At 38.8% G+C, this 19,147-nt stretch overlaps 1 protein-coding gene across 1 annotated transcript; it reads right to left on the reverse strand.

Annotated features, from left to right (window-relative positions):
- Positions 1-3,692: 3,692 nt before the first annotated feature.
- LOC143859576 (uncharacterized) lies at positions 3,693-4,646 on the reverse strand. The gene is made up of 5 exons (XM_077370227.1): positions 4,641-4,646; positions 4,457-4,558; positions 4,067-4,381; positions 3,903-3,986; positions 3,693-3,818 (listed from the first exon to the last, which is right to left on the reverse strand). Exons 1-5 carry the CDS (start codon positions 4,644-4,646, stop codon positions 3,693-3,695), a joined length of 633 nt encoding a protein of 210 aa, XP_077226342.1.
- Between the last annotated feature and the right edge of the window lie 14,501 nt (positions 4,647-19,147).

The following is a 19,147-nucleotide window of genomic DNA, read 5'->3' on the forward strand; positions in this document are numbered from 1 at the left end:
ATTTTGGAGGCGGTTTAAATAAGGATTTACCGGCGGTCAGGACCGCCGGTAAATGCTTTTTTTTTTTTTAATAAAAATAAAAGAGGGTTATCATTCCCTTCATGGGTACATATATACCTGATAACAAATTATCGTTTAACACATTATCCACATCAAAGACAAGTAGAACTACACATCCAATAACATCACTTATCTTTCTTATGTTCATCCCTCCATGTAACCCTGCGTCCCACAAGTACTATTCGATTTTAAGTTCTCCACATACTCTTCCTCAAGTTGGTACTAGTTAAGCCAAAATTCATTTTAGTTGCCAACTTAATATTCAAATCATTAACAACAAAGTAAAAAATGAAAAGAAGGGGAGTTTATAGTCACATAAATACATGAGTATCTGACTTTGAATAGGGAACAAACTGAAAAATTATTGTTGTTGATTAGATTTAGAATGGAAAATATTCAAAGTTCATATCTCGTAGGAAATGCATATCGTCTCCCCTTCATTTAAGAATAGCTTAGCGACCTCAATGCCAACCTGCGATGAGCAAAATAGCACTGTCAACCTCACAAATTTAAAATGGTAAATCATAACACGCAACAGTGAATAAGGATATGCAAATAAAAAATTATATCCATGAAATTTTAAGGAAAACTTAAAGGACAATAAACGAAAGGAATATATAGGACAAAATTTCTTGTAACCATATTATATTTGTAAAAATTGTCCTTTATAAGTTGCATATATTAAGCATCTTATCCACAGTTGTTATCTAAACTAAGAAGAGTATGAAACAAGAACATTCTTTGAATGCCTTGTCATTCAGTAGAACAAAAGGTGCTGGACTCTAGAGCTGAAATTTTCTTTCACAAAGATGGTTTTTAACAGGTTGCATGATTCTTTTTTTTTTCCTGTCTGACAGTCACAAAAAAAAAGGTAAAAGAAGACATAGATGACCCTACATATAAGCTAAGGAACAGGAAAGTGAGACCCAAAAACAGAGGACTTGACACTCCCTCCTTAGGTTTATGTGTTGGTGACAGAGCCTGCTCATGACGAAGATGGTAATTTACAACTTGCAACAACTCACATGTCCAATATATAACCATATTCGTTAAGCTCCAAGGAAACTTCTCACCTTCATTCACATAATGCAACCAATGTTATGAACAAGCCTATCAATCAGCAATGATGATTTGGAAGAAAAACGTCAAAGCAACAGACATAACTTGTGGACCAGGCCATGGAATCAGGTCTCAAACTTTCCAAAGCGATGTGTTGTTACTTTATCTAAACACTCCTCATATTTCTGCAGGTTTGGGATTCCCCAATGAGCATCAATTATAGAGATGTTATGGAAAGACCTTTGAACTTAGTTTTCCCTAATACTTATTGAACAATCGTGAACTTTACCTCTCAGAACAGCTGCCTCAAGGACTTTCTGACTCCTTCAAAAACACAGATTTCTTTCATTCCAGTCCAAATGGAAGCATATGAAACCACATTCCAAAAGGGAGTCTCTCTGAAAGTTTTGGACTCCACAAACTTTGAAATAACTCTTTTAGAGTTGGAGCAAAGGCCCATGCTACCTCAAACCATCATAGGACTGCCCACCATAACCTGTTAGCTGATGGGCAATGTAGAAAAATTCTACAAAACAGCGAGCCCCAAACCACTCTTCCGCACTCTATTTTAACGGATGGACACGTCCACCTCCCTATCCTTGCAGCTAACAAGATTGAAGCGATTTACGAATGCATGGCGCAAAGGAACTTCTCCTAACCAAAGATGTCACAACAAGGATGGGAATGTAGGATCTCACAAAAAGTCACTTTGGGTTTTGCCACTCTACACCCTACTATCTGAATTGACAATCAATGGGGTGATTTCCTCCAACAGTTAAGTAATTAACTAGAGGACTCTATTGTACTCTGAATCTTTAAGAATTCGACTAATCTAAATCTAACACTGCGAAAAAGCTCCTTCATAACTTGGCCCTCTTGCTGCCATGCTCCCTACACTTTATTATAATCTAAACTCATGACACCTCCCAACCTCCCCAACACATCTCATTTTTTGCTACAATAACCTGTCCAATGCTTCCCCGACCATCAGGACTCTTCCCTGCCTCATGAAAATTAAAAAAAGTATTATGACATGTTATCATCCCATAATTAGTAACCAATCAACAGCAAATAGATGCAGACCATTAAAATCAGAACCACCAAGCTGATTCCGACTCTTCATTTCCTACAAAAAATAAAGTAAAAAAATGCATCAACTCTAGAACCTGACCCTTCAAAGTCCTGGACAGAGAGCCTGAGCCATATGACATGTCATTTTTTTATTTTTTTTGAAAGATAACGATTTATCTGAAAATCCAAAACATTACAGTAAGTACCAAGAAAATACAGCAGTGAGCATAGGGACAAGGTGTCCCCCTCAGTACTTACAGCACAACCCAGAGAGGCAAAGACCCTCCCCACAACTACAAATCTACACCCTCTACCTCTACATGTATATTGACTATCTCCACCACCCCATCCTTTGCCAACTTATCAGCTTTTTCATTGGCAGAACTCAGAATATGCTGAAATTGTGGCTTGATTATCTGAACTAGGTCCCTAATTTCCAATATGAAACTTGTTAACTTCCAGGCTCCACTAGCTTACCTCAGAATGATGTGCCATATAGCGCTAGATTTAGTGCTAGATTTATTACCTTGGCTGTATGAAAGCTTCTAAAGATCAGCTTACCTTAGAATTTTCACCCTCAGAGATGAAACAAGCACTTTGTGAATTCAGCTCAAGTTTCCTTCTCGATACTTCCAGAAAAGAGTCCAAAATTGAATTTTTTGCATCTTCAGATTGTAGCAGGCAAATATGTTCAATAGTAGTAGATGTTTTTATGCCAGCATTTGGACCATAACCACAATCAAAGTAACTAAAATATTGCACGTGACTATGCACACCTTTTGCAGGATATTGTAGTTCTTGAGTACCGACATTCTTCTTGGTAGTAGCCGGTCCAATCCGCATCTACCTTGTAGAACATTACATCCCATTCATTTCAGTCATGGCACGCAAGCTCTACAACGAACTCCTGAAAAAAATTATGTGTGAATAAATAAAAAGAAGAAGACAAATAAGGCAATATTACATACAAAATTGATTGAATTGTACCTTCTCAAGCTTGTCCACATTTGTTGTTCAGTAATTAGGTATCTACTCAAAACCACCAAAGCCTCAAAGTTAAACAGTAACACCATAGCAATAAAATAGGCAAACGAGCAATATAATGCGCACAAGTTTTAATTCTAGATAAAGTAAGAGACCCGTTATACGAAGAAGATATACAAAAGTCCATAAACGAAGAAACTTTACAAACTCAAAATGTCTATTACAATGCAACAAAAGGTATATAGTCTGAAAACCAACTATGAAACTGAAAAACAATCAAAACATATAGTAGAGGTCGGCCTCAAGCAATATGAGCTGGTCTAATCTGCAAGAAGAAATCAAACAAAAAAATATTAAAATAAATTAGAAACACCAAGTTAATAGCAGCAAAAATAAGGAGTGGTAAAATTTTCATTGGTCATTTACTTACAAGATAGGACTGCCAAGCGACTGGTGCTCCCGCTGCATCTCCAATAGTCTTGAGGTATAGGGATGGCTTTAGCAAAGGTTCCTCCGGCTCAAATACGACATCGATTTGGACCAAGTCCAATCGGCAAATCATCAACCTCATCATTCGGATCTCTGCTCAGAAAAATGCCCCTTGCCACTTGAACTCCCTTTCGTATTTTACTCAATAAAACAACCTTATCAACATTATAAGAAACAAAATTAATGACTTATGTAGATGATCGAAATATCAAGTCAGAATTTACATAACAGATTTATACCTCGTCTGAGGAGGGTGATCGTAATCCATGACTGCCGGAAGAGGAAGGTGCATTAGCTCGCGACTGCAAACCATCTTCGGGAGTCTGCTAAGAAAGATAGTGTAATAAATGTATGAAATGAAATATTTACGTATTAGTCCTAAGGGACATAGTGAAAAACTTACGTAGTTGGGGCTGACGCCCTGGAGGTGGGTTAAGATCTGCGACATTTGTTGTTTCACTTGTGTCAGCTCCTCTGCCATAATTGCATTCACCTGTTCTAATTGGGCCATTTTCGTGTTAAGATGCAAACTGTTTCCTCGGGGTTGAGGAGGCCTAGTTGCAGTGCCCAATGTTGTAGAGGGAGTAGCAAAAAACCCAAGCATACGCACCCTACCACGTGTCTCTTCGCCCATTAACTGGCCGAAGAGGTCATCTCTGGAAGGGATCCCGCTCGATTCAGGTTCGGGATTCTGCTCCTGACGCTCTTTGATTTTTGCCTTGAAAAATATGAGGGAAAATAATGACAAGTTATATAAATTGTTGACCTAAATAACAAATTATGTAAAACATACCATAATCTCCTTGGATTTAGGATCTGCAGCCTCCCCGTCTTTTTTCGTATGGGTAATCACAAACGTATCTGCACGGCTCGGCATTTTCTTCTTAGCTTTGAACTGTACTCATTTCAATAATGACAGCAAGTGATCAATATAAAAAAAGAGATAATAAATCAACATAAAAGGTTGCTGAAATTACCTCCATCTTGGTCACTCTTGCATAGCTCCGCGAGCCGGCAGTGTGTGCTATCGTTTGTTGGGCTCGGTTTGCCTTATTTGTTGCGCAAAGTTTCTGCAGTGTGAAAACAATAAATAGTTATATAACTATAATATTTTAAAGGAGAGAATAATACAGGAGGTAATATTGTCTATCTGCCCTTCAGGAGAGTTCCAAAAGTCGCATAGAATTTGATATTCTGACGGGATCACGCTTCCAGGTGGTGGTGGTTCATTTTGGAGGAAGTATTTAGTCCTCAGGGTTGACTTCCATTCCCGCCATTTCTTCCCAAGGTCTGCTATAACATACGGCTTGTTGTCTTCAGGAACGTCATATTTAGTCTGTATTACATGTCAAGTGAAATATAAGTATCATTAGGTTAGAATAATAAAAGTAAATGTAGACATATATACAGATTCAACAACGTTTACCTTGACAATTGCCCACATATCTTTTTTTTTTCAAGTGGAACCCTCCTCCAGTCCCTATATGAGATAGGACATTTTTCACCTGTCCTCGCAATATTTCCGAGGAAACTTTCGAAAGGATTTGTATTTTCTGAATCTGGCTGCCCAATTTGGTTGAATTCAACTGGTTCCGGCGGTCCTTGTCAGCCCCAAGTCTTTTTGCAACGTGTAGGCCCTCTTTTCCTCTTTGATGAGGAGGCATTGGACCGGTTAGGATGCTCCTCCTGAGATTGGTCAGTGAGAGGCTCCTCTTCAGACTGATCATCCGTACGCTCAAAGTCATGTGAATGGGATGGAGCCTGACTCTCTCTAGGCATTTTTTTAAATGTATAAGATAACCTGTAACTTGAAACAATACATAGAAAGAGATATCATAAAGTCAAAATTTAATCAACCTTTCAGTCCAAGGAGAAAAAAATCAATAACATAATCTAAACAGTAAGGGACAACATATAAGCTGTAACCCCAGTATTCATACAGTTAAAGGATATAGGTTAGCTAGAATTATACATCATGGGTCAACAGAAAATGGGGAAAAGGTGTATAATCTGAAGTGAACAGACCATAAATACCAAAAAAATCAAACCAATAAAAATCAAGATAAATAAGCTGTGTAAGTAGACCTGCTAGAGGAAAACATCATAGCATTCTCAAATTCCAATGGATGAAGATGAAACCAGCATCAGATGAACCTACTTATCAAATGAAACTTTTGCATGCACCTGAATTTAATAAGAGGAGTAACATCCTTCTAAAGAGCATATAAATTAGCATATATGATTTTTTTTTACTTCTCAATGGTGGAATGTTACATACCTCAGATAGGATTCTTGTTTGATGGATGCGCAAGGAAATCAAACAGATCTTTCTGTTTACCAATGCATGAAAAAATATCAGATATCATAACCTTCTCCAATTCTAATTCAAGGACTTCATATAATCCACACGACCTTGCATATAATTAGTATAGAAAGAGCAAGAGCAACGAGTTCTTAACACTTGTACAGTTGAAAATCAGAAGAAGAAAAAACTTGTTATGTAAATAAAAGTACAATGACCAAATGATGTAAACGAGTTCTTAACACTTGAAGAAATGATGCCAAAAAAAAACCTTTTAATGTAAAATGATGGACCCAACCCATGCTATGATTGAGGTGGAAAATATTCCACGAAAGAAACTTTTCAACAGCATAAATGAGAGTACAATGACCAAGCTGTTCTTAGGCACAGATACACCTCATGACACAACTCAAATTTGAAATATCACTCAGAATTGCCTCCATCGATTTCCACGGAGGTATTGTCAACTCCATCACTATCATCTTGCTCCGTATCATATTCTTCTTCGTCTTGGTTTTCCTGACTGAAGACATCCAATGGTATATCAATCTCTGTCCCAACAATATCTGTCCGTTCCCATTGTTCAATTTCTTCCAAATTCTGGATTTCCACCGCTTCGCTCTGTATATATGTCTCGTCATTGTCTCCACGCACTTCGTACAAATCCCTAGGTTTCGTCTTGATGATTACATGCCAATCATTGTTGTTGGGTTTATTGGGTTTATCATGTACGTAGAACACCTGTTGTGCTTGCGATGCCAATATGAAAGGCTCATCCGATGACAAACGTCGGCCCGTGTTTACAACCGTAAAACCGAACTCATCCTTTCTTATTCCTCTATTGGGTGTTATATCAAACCAATCACACTTGAATAGCAACGCCTTCAGTTGTTCGTAATAGTTGAGTTCGATGATATCCGTCGAGACACCATAGTAACTAACATCTCCCGCGGTTGGATTTCTATCTCGTGCGCTCGCAAAGCTATTCGTTTTTGCAATGACAACAACTCCGCTATTTTGTGTTCTTTTTCCCTGCTCGCGATCCTTAGTATTGTAGCGGATTCCATTTACAATATAGCCTGTATATCTCCTAACAATGTTAGATGGACCACCGCTCAACCATCTAAGTTTTTCTGAGATTTGCTCATTTGACTCATGCAACTTTTCAACCTATACAAAAAATGGGTGATTATGGCTATAGAAAAAAGTTGTATTCCAAATAGACCTGTTCTGAGTTCAAGAAAAAAAACTGACATGTTTTTGAAACCAATCTGGAAACCGCTCGTTGTGAGTGTGATCTATGTCCCTTGGGAGAGCACGGGGACGCTCGCTCCAAAGTTCGGCAATGTGTTTTCTACATGTGAATCAATGAATGTAAGAGAAAAGAAGAGTCGGGAAATATTAAATTATGACACTTGAAGTAACTTACTCAAGATATTGGTTGACAGCAGCGCAGTTGAAGAGAACATATCGATGTGCCTGCTTGACTGTCCGTGGATCTATGGGTTCCATATGAATCTTTCCTAGAGCGCGTCCTGATACTGAGAAAATAGCGAATCCTTCTTCAAATTCACACGGAGCATCTTCGTCATTCCTTTGTGGTCGGTTCAACTTTGATTCAACCCCTTCCAAATATCTTGCACAAAACGTTAAACATTCTTCCGCAAGGTACCCCTCTGCAATAGATCCCTCCACACAATTTCTATTGCGAACATACGATTTTAATGTTAGAAGGTACCTACAAAACGTGAATACTTGTATTACGTTCTGTACTGAAAATATGTATACAAATTAACTGTTGAAACAAATTTTGAGAAGCTCTGCATACCTTTCGATTGGGTACATCCATCGGTATTGTACTGGTCCAGCTAACCTTGCCTCATCCGCTAAATGAATCGGCAAATGCACCATAACATCAAAAAATGCCGGTGGAAAGATCTTTTCCATATGGCATAATGTTAGTGCTATCCTATTTTTCAATTTCATAAGTTCGCCCGATTTGAGAACCTTTGAACACAACTCTCTAAAGAAGCTACAAAGTTCAATCAATACCGAGCTGACGGTCTTTGGCAATGATGAACGTAAAGCTAATGGTAATAGCTGTTGCATCAGTACATGGCGATCATGGCTCTTCAATCCTGAAATCTTGCGCTGCTTCATATTCACACGTCGTGAGATATTAGATGAATAACCATCCGGAACTTTGACGTGTTTCAAGGCACCACAGAAAATATCTTTCTCCTTTGAAGACATTGTGAAGCATGCTGGGGGCACGTATGTCTTGTTATTTCCTTTAGTTATTGGGTGAAGCGTTCTCCTGATATTCATTTTATTTAAATGTAGCCGCGCTTTTACACTATCCTTTGTTTTTCCTTCAATATTTAGTAACGTCCCAATGACATTATCACAAACGTTCTTCTCGATGTGCATCACATCTAGATTGTGGCGCAATAACAATGATTCCCAATACGGAAGACAAAAAAATATGCTTTTCTTCTTCCAATTGTGTTCCTTACGAGGCATCTCTTCGGTATTCTCCTCAGGTTCATTGGGATTCTTCTCACGCCTCCTTTTCTTTCCATGGGTATTCGGCTTCTTCCCACTGTTATCTGACTTCTTGCCACGTGTATCTTGTTTCTTTCCACGTGTATCTAGCTTCTTCCCAGTTGTAGTTGGCTTCTTCCCACTAGTATCCGGCTTCTTACCAAATGTTACGTTAATGCTCTGTAATTGATCCAGAACTTGACTGCCTGATAGCGGAATCGGAGCTACCCTCCATTCTTCCGTCCCATCAAAACCTGACTTATCAGATCGAAATGTGTGATTGATCGGTAAGAATCGCCGGTGGCCCATGTAGCATTGCTTTCTTCCATGACTCAACCTTTGAGAACACGTTTCTTTATGGCAAGATGGACAAGCCAGTTTTCCTTTCGTGCTCCATCCTGACAAGTTAGCATACGCCGGGAAGTCACTAATCGTCCACAACACAGCTGCATGCATTTGAAACATTTCATTCCTCGCTGCGTCGAAAGTCTGCACACCATCAATCCATAGTTCCTTCAACTCTTCTACCAAAGGTTTCAAGTAGATATCTATGTCATTCCCTGGTGAAGATGGTCCTGGAATAAGCAGTGAGAGGATCATATACGGTTGCTTCATGCACATCCATGGTGGCAAGTTATATGGCATTAGAACAACTGGCCACGTGCTGTGAGCAATACTCATCGTCCTAATGGGATTGAAGCCATCACTTGCTAACCCAAGTCTAACATTGCGAGTCTCTGAACCAAACTCTTTATACTTGCAGTCCAAAGTCTTCCATGCGGTTGAGTCTGCAGGATGCCTTAATATACCATCTTTTGTGCGGCCCTCATCATGCCATGTCATAAAAGATGCTGTTTTCCTCGACATGTATAGCCTCTGCAATCTTGGTTTCAGTGGGAAGTGACGCAGAATCTTGGCAGGAATTTTTTTCCCTTTTGTAGATGTCTCAGATGGCTCGTCGTCTGGATGTACTGCATCTGTTCTCCACCTCAATGCCCCACATGTGCGACATTTAAATTCATTAGCAGCTTCCTTCCAATACAACATGCAATCGTTAGGGCATGCATCTATCTTGTTGTAATCGAGGCCCAAATCCTTAATAATTTTCTTCGTTTCATAAAATGACTTTGGCAACGTTTCACCATAAGGAAGTGCCTCCTTCAAGAGATCAAGTAACATAGTGAACGATTTGTTGCTCCATCCATTGAGACACTTGATGTGAAAAAGTCGAACAAGGAAGGATAATTTAGTGAATTTGCTGCCCGGGTATAATTTCTGCTCGGCGTCCTCTAATAATTTGAAAAATCTTTGCGAATTTAAATCTAGCCCCTCCGTACTTGTATTTCCTAGATCAACCCCACCGTCTGATGGCACATTGTCCATAGTAGGGTTAAACAATGGGTTGAGATCGTGTAACATTTCATGCATTTCATCTTGTAGTATGGGTTCATCGTGCACTCGGTGATCACTGTCGGCCATAACACATGCCGATGGCACTGCCTCCCCATGAAAAATCCATGTATCGTAGCCCTTAAGCATCCCATCGACAACCAAATGATCCTTGGCCTGTATTCGATCAACCAAATAAATGTTCCCACATTTAACACATGGACATTTGATCTTGTTCCCATAATTAGTTCTAGCAAATGCAAAATCAAGGAACCGATCCAACCCTGCCCTATATGCTGGGTCAACTCTGTTTTATCAAAAATGGGAACATGCGTGAGGCTTATAAATTAAGATAACGAATTGGTTAAATCCAAATTTAATAAACTAACCCTACGTTATGAGGGTCGTACCTTGGAAGTTGCATCCAACTTTTATCCATGACTACTCTCCGGCTTTACTCAAGAATAGAATGATAATGATTGGAACGAATGTGTACGACTGAAGAAAAACAAAGTGTCATTGAGGTCAAACACACTTGTTAAAATAAAGAATCCCAGTTTGGGAAGGAAAAATATTCAAAGTTGGAGGTCTAAATCCCAAGTTCTCTGCGAACACGAATTCCTAAAACATTAAAACAATGATCTTGTCCTTAAAGATAGAAAAATAGGGCATGAATCAATGCGGTTTCACCATCCATATCCAAAATGATGAACGGGTAAGTTGAGAAGAGAGATGTTAATGGTTTCACCATCCATATCCAGTGAAAGCCCATGTGTTTCACTCCATGGGCCATCCTTGAAGGGATGGTTTCCCATAACACCTAGCTTTCCTCTCTAAGAAGAACAACTTAACTTAAGAAAATCCACCCAAATCCCTTTCCAGAACCCTGATTCTAAGAAGAACAACATAATAATGTCTCAGCATAAAGCCATTTCAGAAAATAAACAGTGGGGAGCATAGAGGCATCATGTCCATATTATTACTAAAGAAGTTAACGCATCCCATTATTGTTTAAAAAGAAAGATTCATTTACTCTTGGGTTAAGTTTTTTATACAAGAAAAAAAAAATTGCATTATAAAACATGCAATGTGCCTTTATGAAATCAACCAAAATGCATATACACGCACACACCTGTGTCTGTAATCTTGTCTTCACCACATCAAATGGGGTTGTAAAAAGTGCTGCAGTAGATCCAGCAAGGCCCTCAAACATTAGCTGCAAGGAGAAGTTCACATCATTCACAATAAAATGTGGTAAATCATACTTCTCAAAGAACTTGATATTAAGGTATAAATTTTGACAATCACGACAGATGATGGATATAAGCATATGAAGGGCACCAAACAATGTAAGATAGAATAATAATCGCAAGTTTATCTCTCTAATCAGTTTGCATCAGATAGTTTATATTAGGCTACAAACTTCTAAGGCAGACCTTCTTAACCACTAATCTGAAGTGCAAATAAGAGCATGTTCCAGCTTCAATACTTGCAGCCTATGCCTGCTCCAGCCCTATTGCATCCCCAACCCAAACTACTGAAGTCCTAACTCCTAATGACAAAGAATGGAAATAAAATAGAAAAATCACACTTTTTAGCCATCTATAGCGATTTTATTACGATATTTTTTTTCTCTGAATGTGGAAGGGGAGGACATCTTCATCCTTGAAATGCAAGCTATTTTAGAAGGAATTAAGCTTGCATATGTCAAAGGAATATCACATCAGTGGATAGAATCTGATTCTTCTGCAGCTGTCCATATTATCAATGGTAATTGGGACTCTCCTTGGCGAAAAACTGATATGGTCAATGAGATAAGTAATCGGCTTGCTAGTTTTAGTTCTTGGATGCTTACACATATATGGAGGGAAGGGAGGATTAGGGAAATCCTATGGATTGATGCTTTCTCTAGACCTCCATTCTAGTACCGTATAATTAAATCATGAATAAATCTGCATACCCCCATATCTCAGAATTGGCAGTCATCAATCAAAAACCAAATAAAAAATGGCCGGGAAAAGATATAGCATCTGAAAAAAGATGGAGATTTTGCGAGAGCAAAAGACCGCTCTACGTCGCTGTTGCCGTGGATGCAATAAATTGCCCTTGTACATGGAGCTAAACTTTACACATGAGAATTTTAGGGTCAGCAGTAAAGTAACTTTGCTTCATTTTTTATTTTATTTTTCTTTGCATTGTTACTCATTTTCTGAATTGTATTGTTTAGAGTTTTTCAATGAAAGACAATTTTCTTTCTTTTCTTTTTGTTTCATACACCATCTGTTTAACAATTATCTTTTGCCTTTTCAGGCCTCGATAGTTAGACAGATGAAGGACTCAGAAATGGCGATGCAGTGTACCCTAATCTACCAGCTTACGAGCCGCCTTAGAGTCCTTTTCCAATCTATTCCATCTAGTGATTCAAAGCGCCTCCTATTTGAGTACTCGGCTACATCTCAGGACTGATCTGCATACAAATCAATCATCGGTCCACGAAAGCATACTAGTTATTCGAAAAGGAAATGTGTTATTTCACACAGACATACAGGTGTGTTATTTCACATGCATGTCTTTTCAGAAAATGTAAAATTAGATGTTGTAAATATGTTTGTAATCAATATTCTTTGGCTCAATGAAAAAAAAATGAGCTCTGTTCATAAGTTGCTCTGTCAACAGCTTGGTGAAATTCTATAATGCTTGAGCACTAGATTGTGTTGGTGGTATCAGCAATTGTTTTAGGCATTCATAGACATAGAACTGCAAGCAGAGAAAAAAAAACCTTGCTAAAGCATTCAACCTCAGAAGGCACGGGAAAAGGAAAAACAAATGCCAGAGCTAATGAATTCTAAACCTGGTGAACAAACCCATGATATATGACACGCAAGGGAGTGAGACAATGAGAAAGATTAGCTCCTCAGTATCAAGTTGCCATTACATGACTTCTTATGCATGTAAAGGGAAAAATCATCTACTAAGCATGGATGTAAAAGGAAAAATCATCTACTAAGCCACGTAGCTCTCTTGTAGCAAGTATAGCAACAAATATGGAAATCCAAGCAAGGAGAGAAGTACCATCCACTTCTGATGTTCCGGATGTCTCCTGAGTCTCTGCCGTTGGATGGGGTGCACTCTCCAGACCTATAGAATAAGGCAATCATACATGATTTTATAAATAAATTAGACTGAGCAAGAGGTAGATACTAATACAGGGGTAGATACAAATACATGATTTTATAAATAAACCACATTGAGCATTAAAATCACAATATCAGATATTTCCATATGAGAAAAATGAAACCCCATCAAAACCCCAAACCCCATCTTTCACATAAAAGAGCTGAGAACCCCTAGATCTATTACACTGAACCATATCAAAAACCCAAACCACATCAAAAACCATATCAAAACAACATCTATTACACTGAAACCACATCAAATGGAAACGAAAATCCAAAATCGAAACCCCAAGCTCCGTCAATGAAATCGAAACCCTATATACATCCAGGGATTTCGGTGAAGAGAGATAGAAAGAGAGAAACCCCGATGAAACCCTAACCAAAACTCAAATGGAAACGAAAATCCAAAATCGAAACCCCAAGCTCCGTCAATGAAATCGAAACCCTATATACATCCAGGGATTTCGATGAAGAGAGATAGAAAGAGAGAAACCCCGATGAAACCCTGATGAAATGATGAGTCGTTTTGGAAGAAAAGAGAAATCGTAGATGTAAAACGAAAGTACCTTCTCCTCTTCTTCTTTTTCCACCCAAATCTGTGGATTTAGTTTAAATTGAAAGGGTCTGAGAAAGGGAAAAGGTTAAGATGAGAACCCTAGATAGATTGGGGAAGATAAAACTCGTAGAGGGAAAAACAGAGGTTTCCGCGCGAAAGACAGAGGTTTCCGCGCGAAAGGGGCAAAAAGGAAAATAGGGTTTCCCGGGCTAAGCTTCAGATTCCCACTTCTGTCTTTTTCCCTGCTTTAAACGTATATCCCGGCAGCTTAACTTATGACCGCCGGGTAATATACGTTTTCCACGGCGGTCAAAACCGCTGGGGAATCCTCTAACGGAATTTACCTTTTTTTGTCAGATCATTCGTTGTATGCCGGCGTTTTAATCTTACCCGCCGGGAAATATTGCTATTTAGCGGCGGTTTTTACGACCGCCGGTGAATATCCGCCGGTAATTACAACTTTTCTTGTAGTGCAGATCAACAAAACGGAATGATTAAACCGTCATCATGATCAAGCCATTCCAGGATCTAAGAAGACGGCCTCTTGACAGATCAGCAAAGCGGAATGATTAGACCATAATCATAATCAAGCCATTCCAGGATCTGAGAAGACAGCTTCTTAACAGATCAGCAAAGCGGAATGATTAGACCATAATCATGATCAAGCCATTCCAGGATTTGAGAAGACAGCTTCTTAACAAATCAGCAAAGCAGAATGATTAGACCATAATCATGATCAAGCCATTCCAGGATCTGAGAAGAAGGCCTCTTAACAGATCAACAAAGCAGAATGATTAGACAATCATCATGATCATTCTCAATTTGAAAATTTAATTTGGAAAAAAGCGTTCGAGTTTCTCAAATCTTGATTTGTTAAGACTGCTATCTCGACTATCACCGCATACTAGGTATCTTTTATGGCCTGACTTTCATCAGGACATAAAAGATGCCCCTAGTATAATTTCACTTCCAATTCAGGAGTCTTAACAAAACTCGTACAGATTCAAGCTTTCTTTCATGACATTTGGGTTACAAAGATTTTTGAAAGTGCAAGAGACTGATTCTCGCTGAAAGGCCTACTACTTTTATGCCAATAGCAGGGGCTTCGGGCCTCCATGGCTTTCAAATGCACAAGAGACTGAGTCTGCCTGAAACACCTTCAATTTTCTGCTAGCTGTCAGAATTTCATGTTACAATGGTTTTCAAATTTACAACAGATTGATTCTGCTTGATACATCTTCAACCTTCTGCCTGCTGTAGGAATTTCAAATGGGCCTGATAGCTTGCCGCACTTCTAAACCGGGTTGTAAGCTCAAGGGTCTACTCTCCTATCTTGTTTTGATGATTCTAAACATAATTGATTATGTTCTTGAATACTAATCAATTTGCCTTGAAGTGTTGTGATAAGGTAGGTTGCTCATAGAAGGAACCATCACATCACTTGGTCATGCTTGAAGATGTATCACACAAGAGTCAAAGGAGTTAGAGACCACATGAGACAACTCACCTTGGAAGAACAATCAATGTGGAGCTCACATCAACACACTCAAGCAATGCAAGCACACCATAGAAGATCTATGAAGACCAAGATCAAAGAGGAGCGTAACCATATTTAGATTTGTTGTACATCCTCTCTCTTTGATTTCTAAAGTCAAGGCAAAATCTTTCAAAGGTATTTTTCAAAACTAACCACACTCCCCGTATTAAAATTAATTGGTTAAGTGAATGGTTATGTGGTGGACCAACATGTTGGGACCTTCATAACATTCCAAATTATCATAAGAATTGAGTTCCAAAAGCCAAAGTCAAATAGCAACAAAAAAACTGAAAAGCCTGCTGATTTTAGGCTTCTCGGAACTCCGAGATTTTTCTCAGAGCTCCGAGCTTGGAACTCCAAGAAATGGTCCAGTAGTATTTTCCAACTTCTGGCCATTCTCTCGGAACTCCGAGAAATGGTCCAGTAGTATTTTCCAACTTCTGGCCATTCTCTCGGAACTCCGAGAAATGGTCCAGTAGTATTTTCCAACTTCTGGTCGTTCTCTCGGAACTCCGAGAACGTCGCAACAGCCCAAAAAAGAGCCGTTGAGTTTCAAATTTAAAACTGATTTCTTGGTATCTTTTGATACTAACACCCCCAAACGGTCATATCCTCTCAAGGGGCTATAAATACACATTCAAGAGGATTATCTTTTACTCTTGAATATTTTGAAAAACATCCTTAAGCATTCAAAGAACTTGCAAACCCATTTTAGCTTGAGATTTTGTTTTCCTTCTCCACCAAACTTGCCTTGCACTTGCAAATCATTTGAGTTTGGATTTAGGACTTTCAGTTGCAACCTATTGTGGAGAGCACTCAAGGGGACTTCATTGTGCATCAAGCTTTCAAGAGAAGCCAAGCAATCTTCATCTTCTATTCATTGTAAAGGTGGCTAGGGCATCCTATTTTTAATACCCTAAGGAGTAACGCTTAGAACTCGGCGTAGAAGGAGAGTCGGTGTAAAGGTGTCAAGGGCATCCTCATTTAATACCCCTTGAGAGTGTAATCGCCTCGGAGCTGGGCATCGTGGAGGTCTCACATAGTGGAAAACCTTGAGGACGATCTCAAGAAGAGTGGAGTAGGGCTTTGCCCGAACTACTATATATCGGTGTGTTTTTTCCTTGTCTTGCACTTTCATTTTTGTTTGGTTTGGCATTTCTTTTTTGATTTGATATTATTTGAACTAACCAAAATCTAACCAAGAGAATAAAAAATCAAATTAGGATTCATACTTAAATTTAAATTTGTATAAATTTTTGATAAAACCAATTCACCCCCCCCCTCTTGGTTCTAAAGACCCTAATTTCAATTGGTATCAGAGCCTCGTCTCTACTTTGTTTAAAACCCTAACCGGTCTAGAGAAAAGATTCTAAAAATGGCAAACTACCCCCAACACCATGAAGGATACTCAAACACTAGGCTACCTTATTTTGATGGAACAAATTATGAATTTTGGAAAACCAAAATGAAAATCTTTTTAACCCAAGATTACCAAATGTAGAGAGCCATTCATAATGGATATACCTTGCCCACTAGAAATCTAAATGAATGGACCAAAGCTGAACAACAAGCCTCAAACTACAATGCCAGAGCCATGAATTCTTTAATTTGTGCTTTTTCACCCGGAGAATTTGTAAGCCCAAGGGTCTACTCTCCTATCTTGTTTTGATGATTCTAAACATAATTGATTGTGTTTTTGAATACTAATCAATTTGCTTTGAAGTGTTGTGTTTGAGATAGGATTGATCATTGAAGAAACCAACACACAACATGGTCATGCTTGGAGATATCCCATACAAGAGTCAAAGGAGCTAAGTGAAGCTCACCTCATCTCTCAAGCAAGCATACACAAAGATGGAAGATCATTTGAAGACCAAAGCTAAAGAGGGATCGAAGATTGCATAGGTATCATTGTACATCCTTTCTCTTTAGATTTTCAAGTCAAGGCAAAACGTTTTCAAAGTGTTTTCAACTTGTTTTTTCAAAGAACACTTAAGAACTTAAAATGCATTAGTGAATGGTTATGTGGTGGACCAACATGTTGGGACCCTCATAAACATTCCAAAATAACCATAGGAGTTGAGTTCCAAAAGCTAAAAATCAAACAAGCAATAAAAATCAAAAACTGCGGATTTTTAGGCTTCTCGGAGCTCCGAGCTCGGAACTCCGAGAGTTCCCTCGGAACTCCGAGAAAAGGTCCAGTAGCGTCTGGACATTTTCTCGGAACTCCGAGAAATGGTCCAGTAGAAAAATTCCATTTTCTGGCCGTTGTCTCGGAACTCCGAGAATATTTCTCGGAACTCCGAGAATATTTCTCGGAACTCCGAGAATATTTCTCGGAACTCCGAGAATATTTCTCGGAACTCCGAGAATTCTCGGAACTCCGAGAATGGTTCTCGGAACTCCGAGAACCTTGCGACAGCTCAAAAAAGAGCCGTTGGGTTTTGAATTAAAATTTGTTTTTTGTTATCTACACCCCCAAACGGTCATATTTTGAGGAGAGACTATTTATACAATATCTAGAGGATTATTTCCTCTCTCTTGATTTTTGAAAAACCCTCTTAAGCACTCAAGCAAACTTGCAACCCTTTCAAGCTTAAGATTTTTGGTTTTTCCCAAACTTGCCTTTCACTTGTGAACCTATTGAGTTTGGATATTTTAGAGCTATCACTTGCAAATCCTTGTTGAAGAGCAATCAAGGAACTACAAAGGGCATCAAGCTTTCAAGAAGAAGCCAAGCTATCAATCCTTCATATCTTGTATAGGTGGCTAGGGTATTCCGTTTTTAATTCCCTAGAGAGCAACCGCTTAGAACTCGGCGGAGAAGGAGAGTCTTTGTAAAGGTGTAAGGGCATCCTTGTTTAATATCCCTTGGAATTGTAACCGCCTCGGAGCCGGGCATCGTGGAGGTCTCCAATAGTGGAATCCCTCAAGTGCGACCTTGAGTAGAGTGGAGTAGGCCGTTGGCCGAACCACTATATATCGGTGTGTCATTTCTCACTCTTGCATTTCCATTATTGTTTGGCTTGGCATTTTCACTTTGTTTTTCAATTATATTTGCACTAACCAAATATCTAATTAAGTGAAGAAAAATTCCAATTAGGGTTCATAGGTAATTTTCAAAAGGCCTAATATTGAGTTAAATTCAATTCACCCCCCCTCTTGAGTATTTCAGAATTCAATAGAGTTTCAAACTTGAATTCGGCTAAGGAAATTTGGGACACCTTAGAAGTTATCCATGAGGGAACTAATCAAGTTAAGGAATCTAAAATGAATCATCTATTTAGGCAATATGAACTTTTTCAAATGACACCCGATGAAACTATTGCCAACATGTACACTAGATTCACTAACCTAGTAAATGGACTAAGGGAACTTGAAAAATAATTTTCAAATAGAGATTTAGTGACCAAAATGCTTAGATCCCTACCTTTATCATGGGAATCCAAAACCTCCGCAATCACCGAAGCCAAGGACATGAACACATTAAACCTAGATGAACTAATATGGTCCTTGATAACCCATGAGATGATTTTCAAAACAAAAGCACCCGAAATTGAAAATAAAATTAAAAAATGAAAAGGTGTTGCTTTTGCTTGCAATATAGGTGATGATGAAGAGGCAAATGGAGACATGGAAGATGAGGTAGTCCTCCTAACAAGAAGGATCAAGTTCTTGCAACAGAATATGAGAGGCATGAGAAATAGAAGGGCCAATCCTCCATTCAAGAAGAAAGAAGAGCTCGGTGACGGATCATCTCAACCCCGATGCTATGGATGTAAGAAACTTGGACACATTCGCCCGGATTGTCCACTCAACAATGAGCCTACTTCAAACAATCGTTTTAAGAGAAGAGAAGGCAAGAAAGGAATGACCGTCACATGGGATGAGGACAATGAAAGTGAAGGTGAACCAAATGATGGAGAAGATTGCTTTATAGCAAAAAATGTATGCTTCATGGCTTCAACAAATGACAATCA

Source organism: Tasmannia lanceolata, unplaced genomic scaffold, assembly GCF_043159265.1.
Source record: "Tasmannia lanceolata isolate RefF3 unplaced genomic scaffold, GAP_Taslan_0.1 ptg000034l, whole genome shotgun sequence".
Taxonomy (NCBI): domain Eukaryota; kingdom Viridiplantae; phylum Streptophyta; class Magnoliopsida; order Canellales; family Winteraceae; genus Tasmannia; species Tasmannia lanceolata.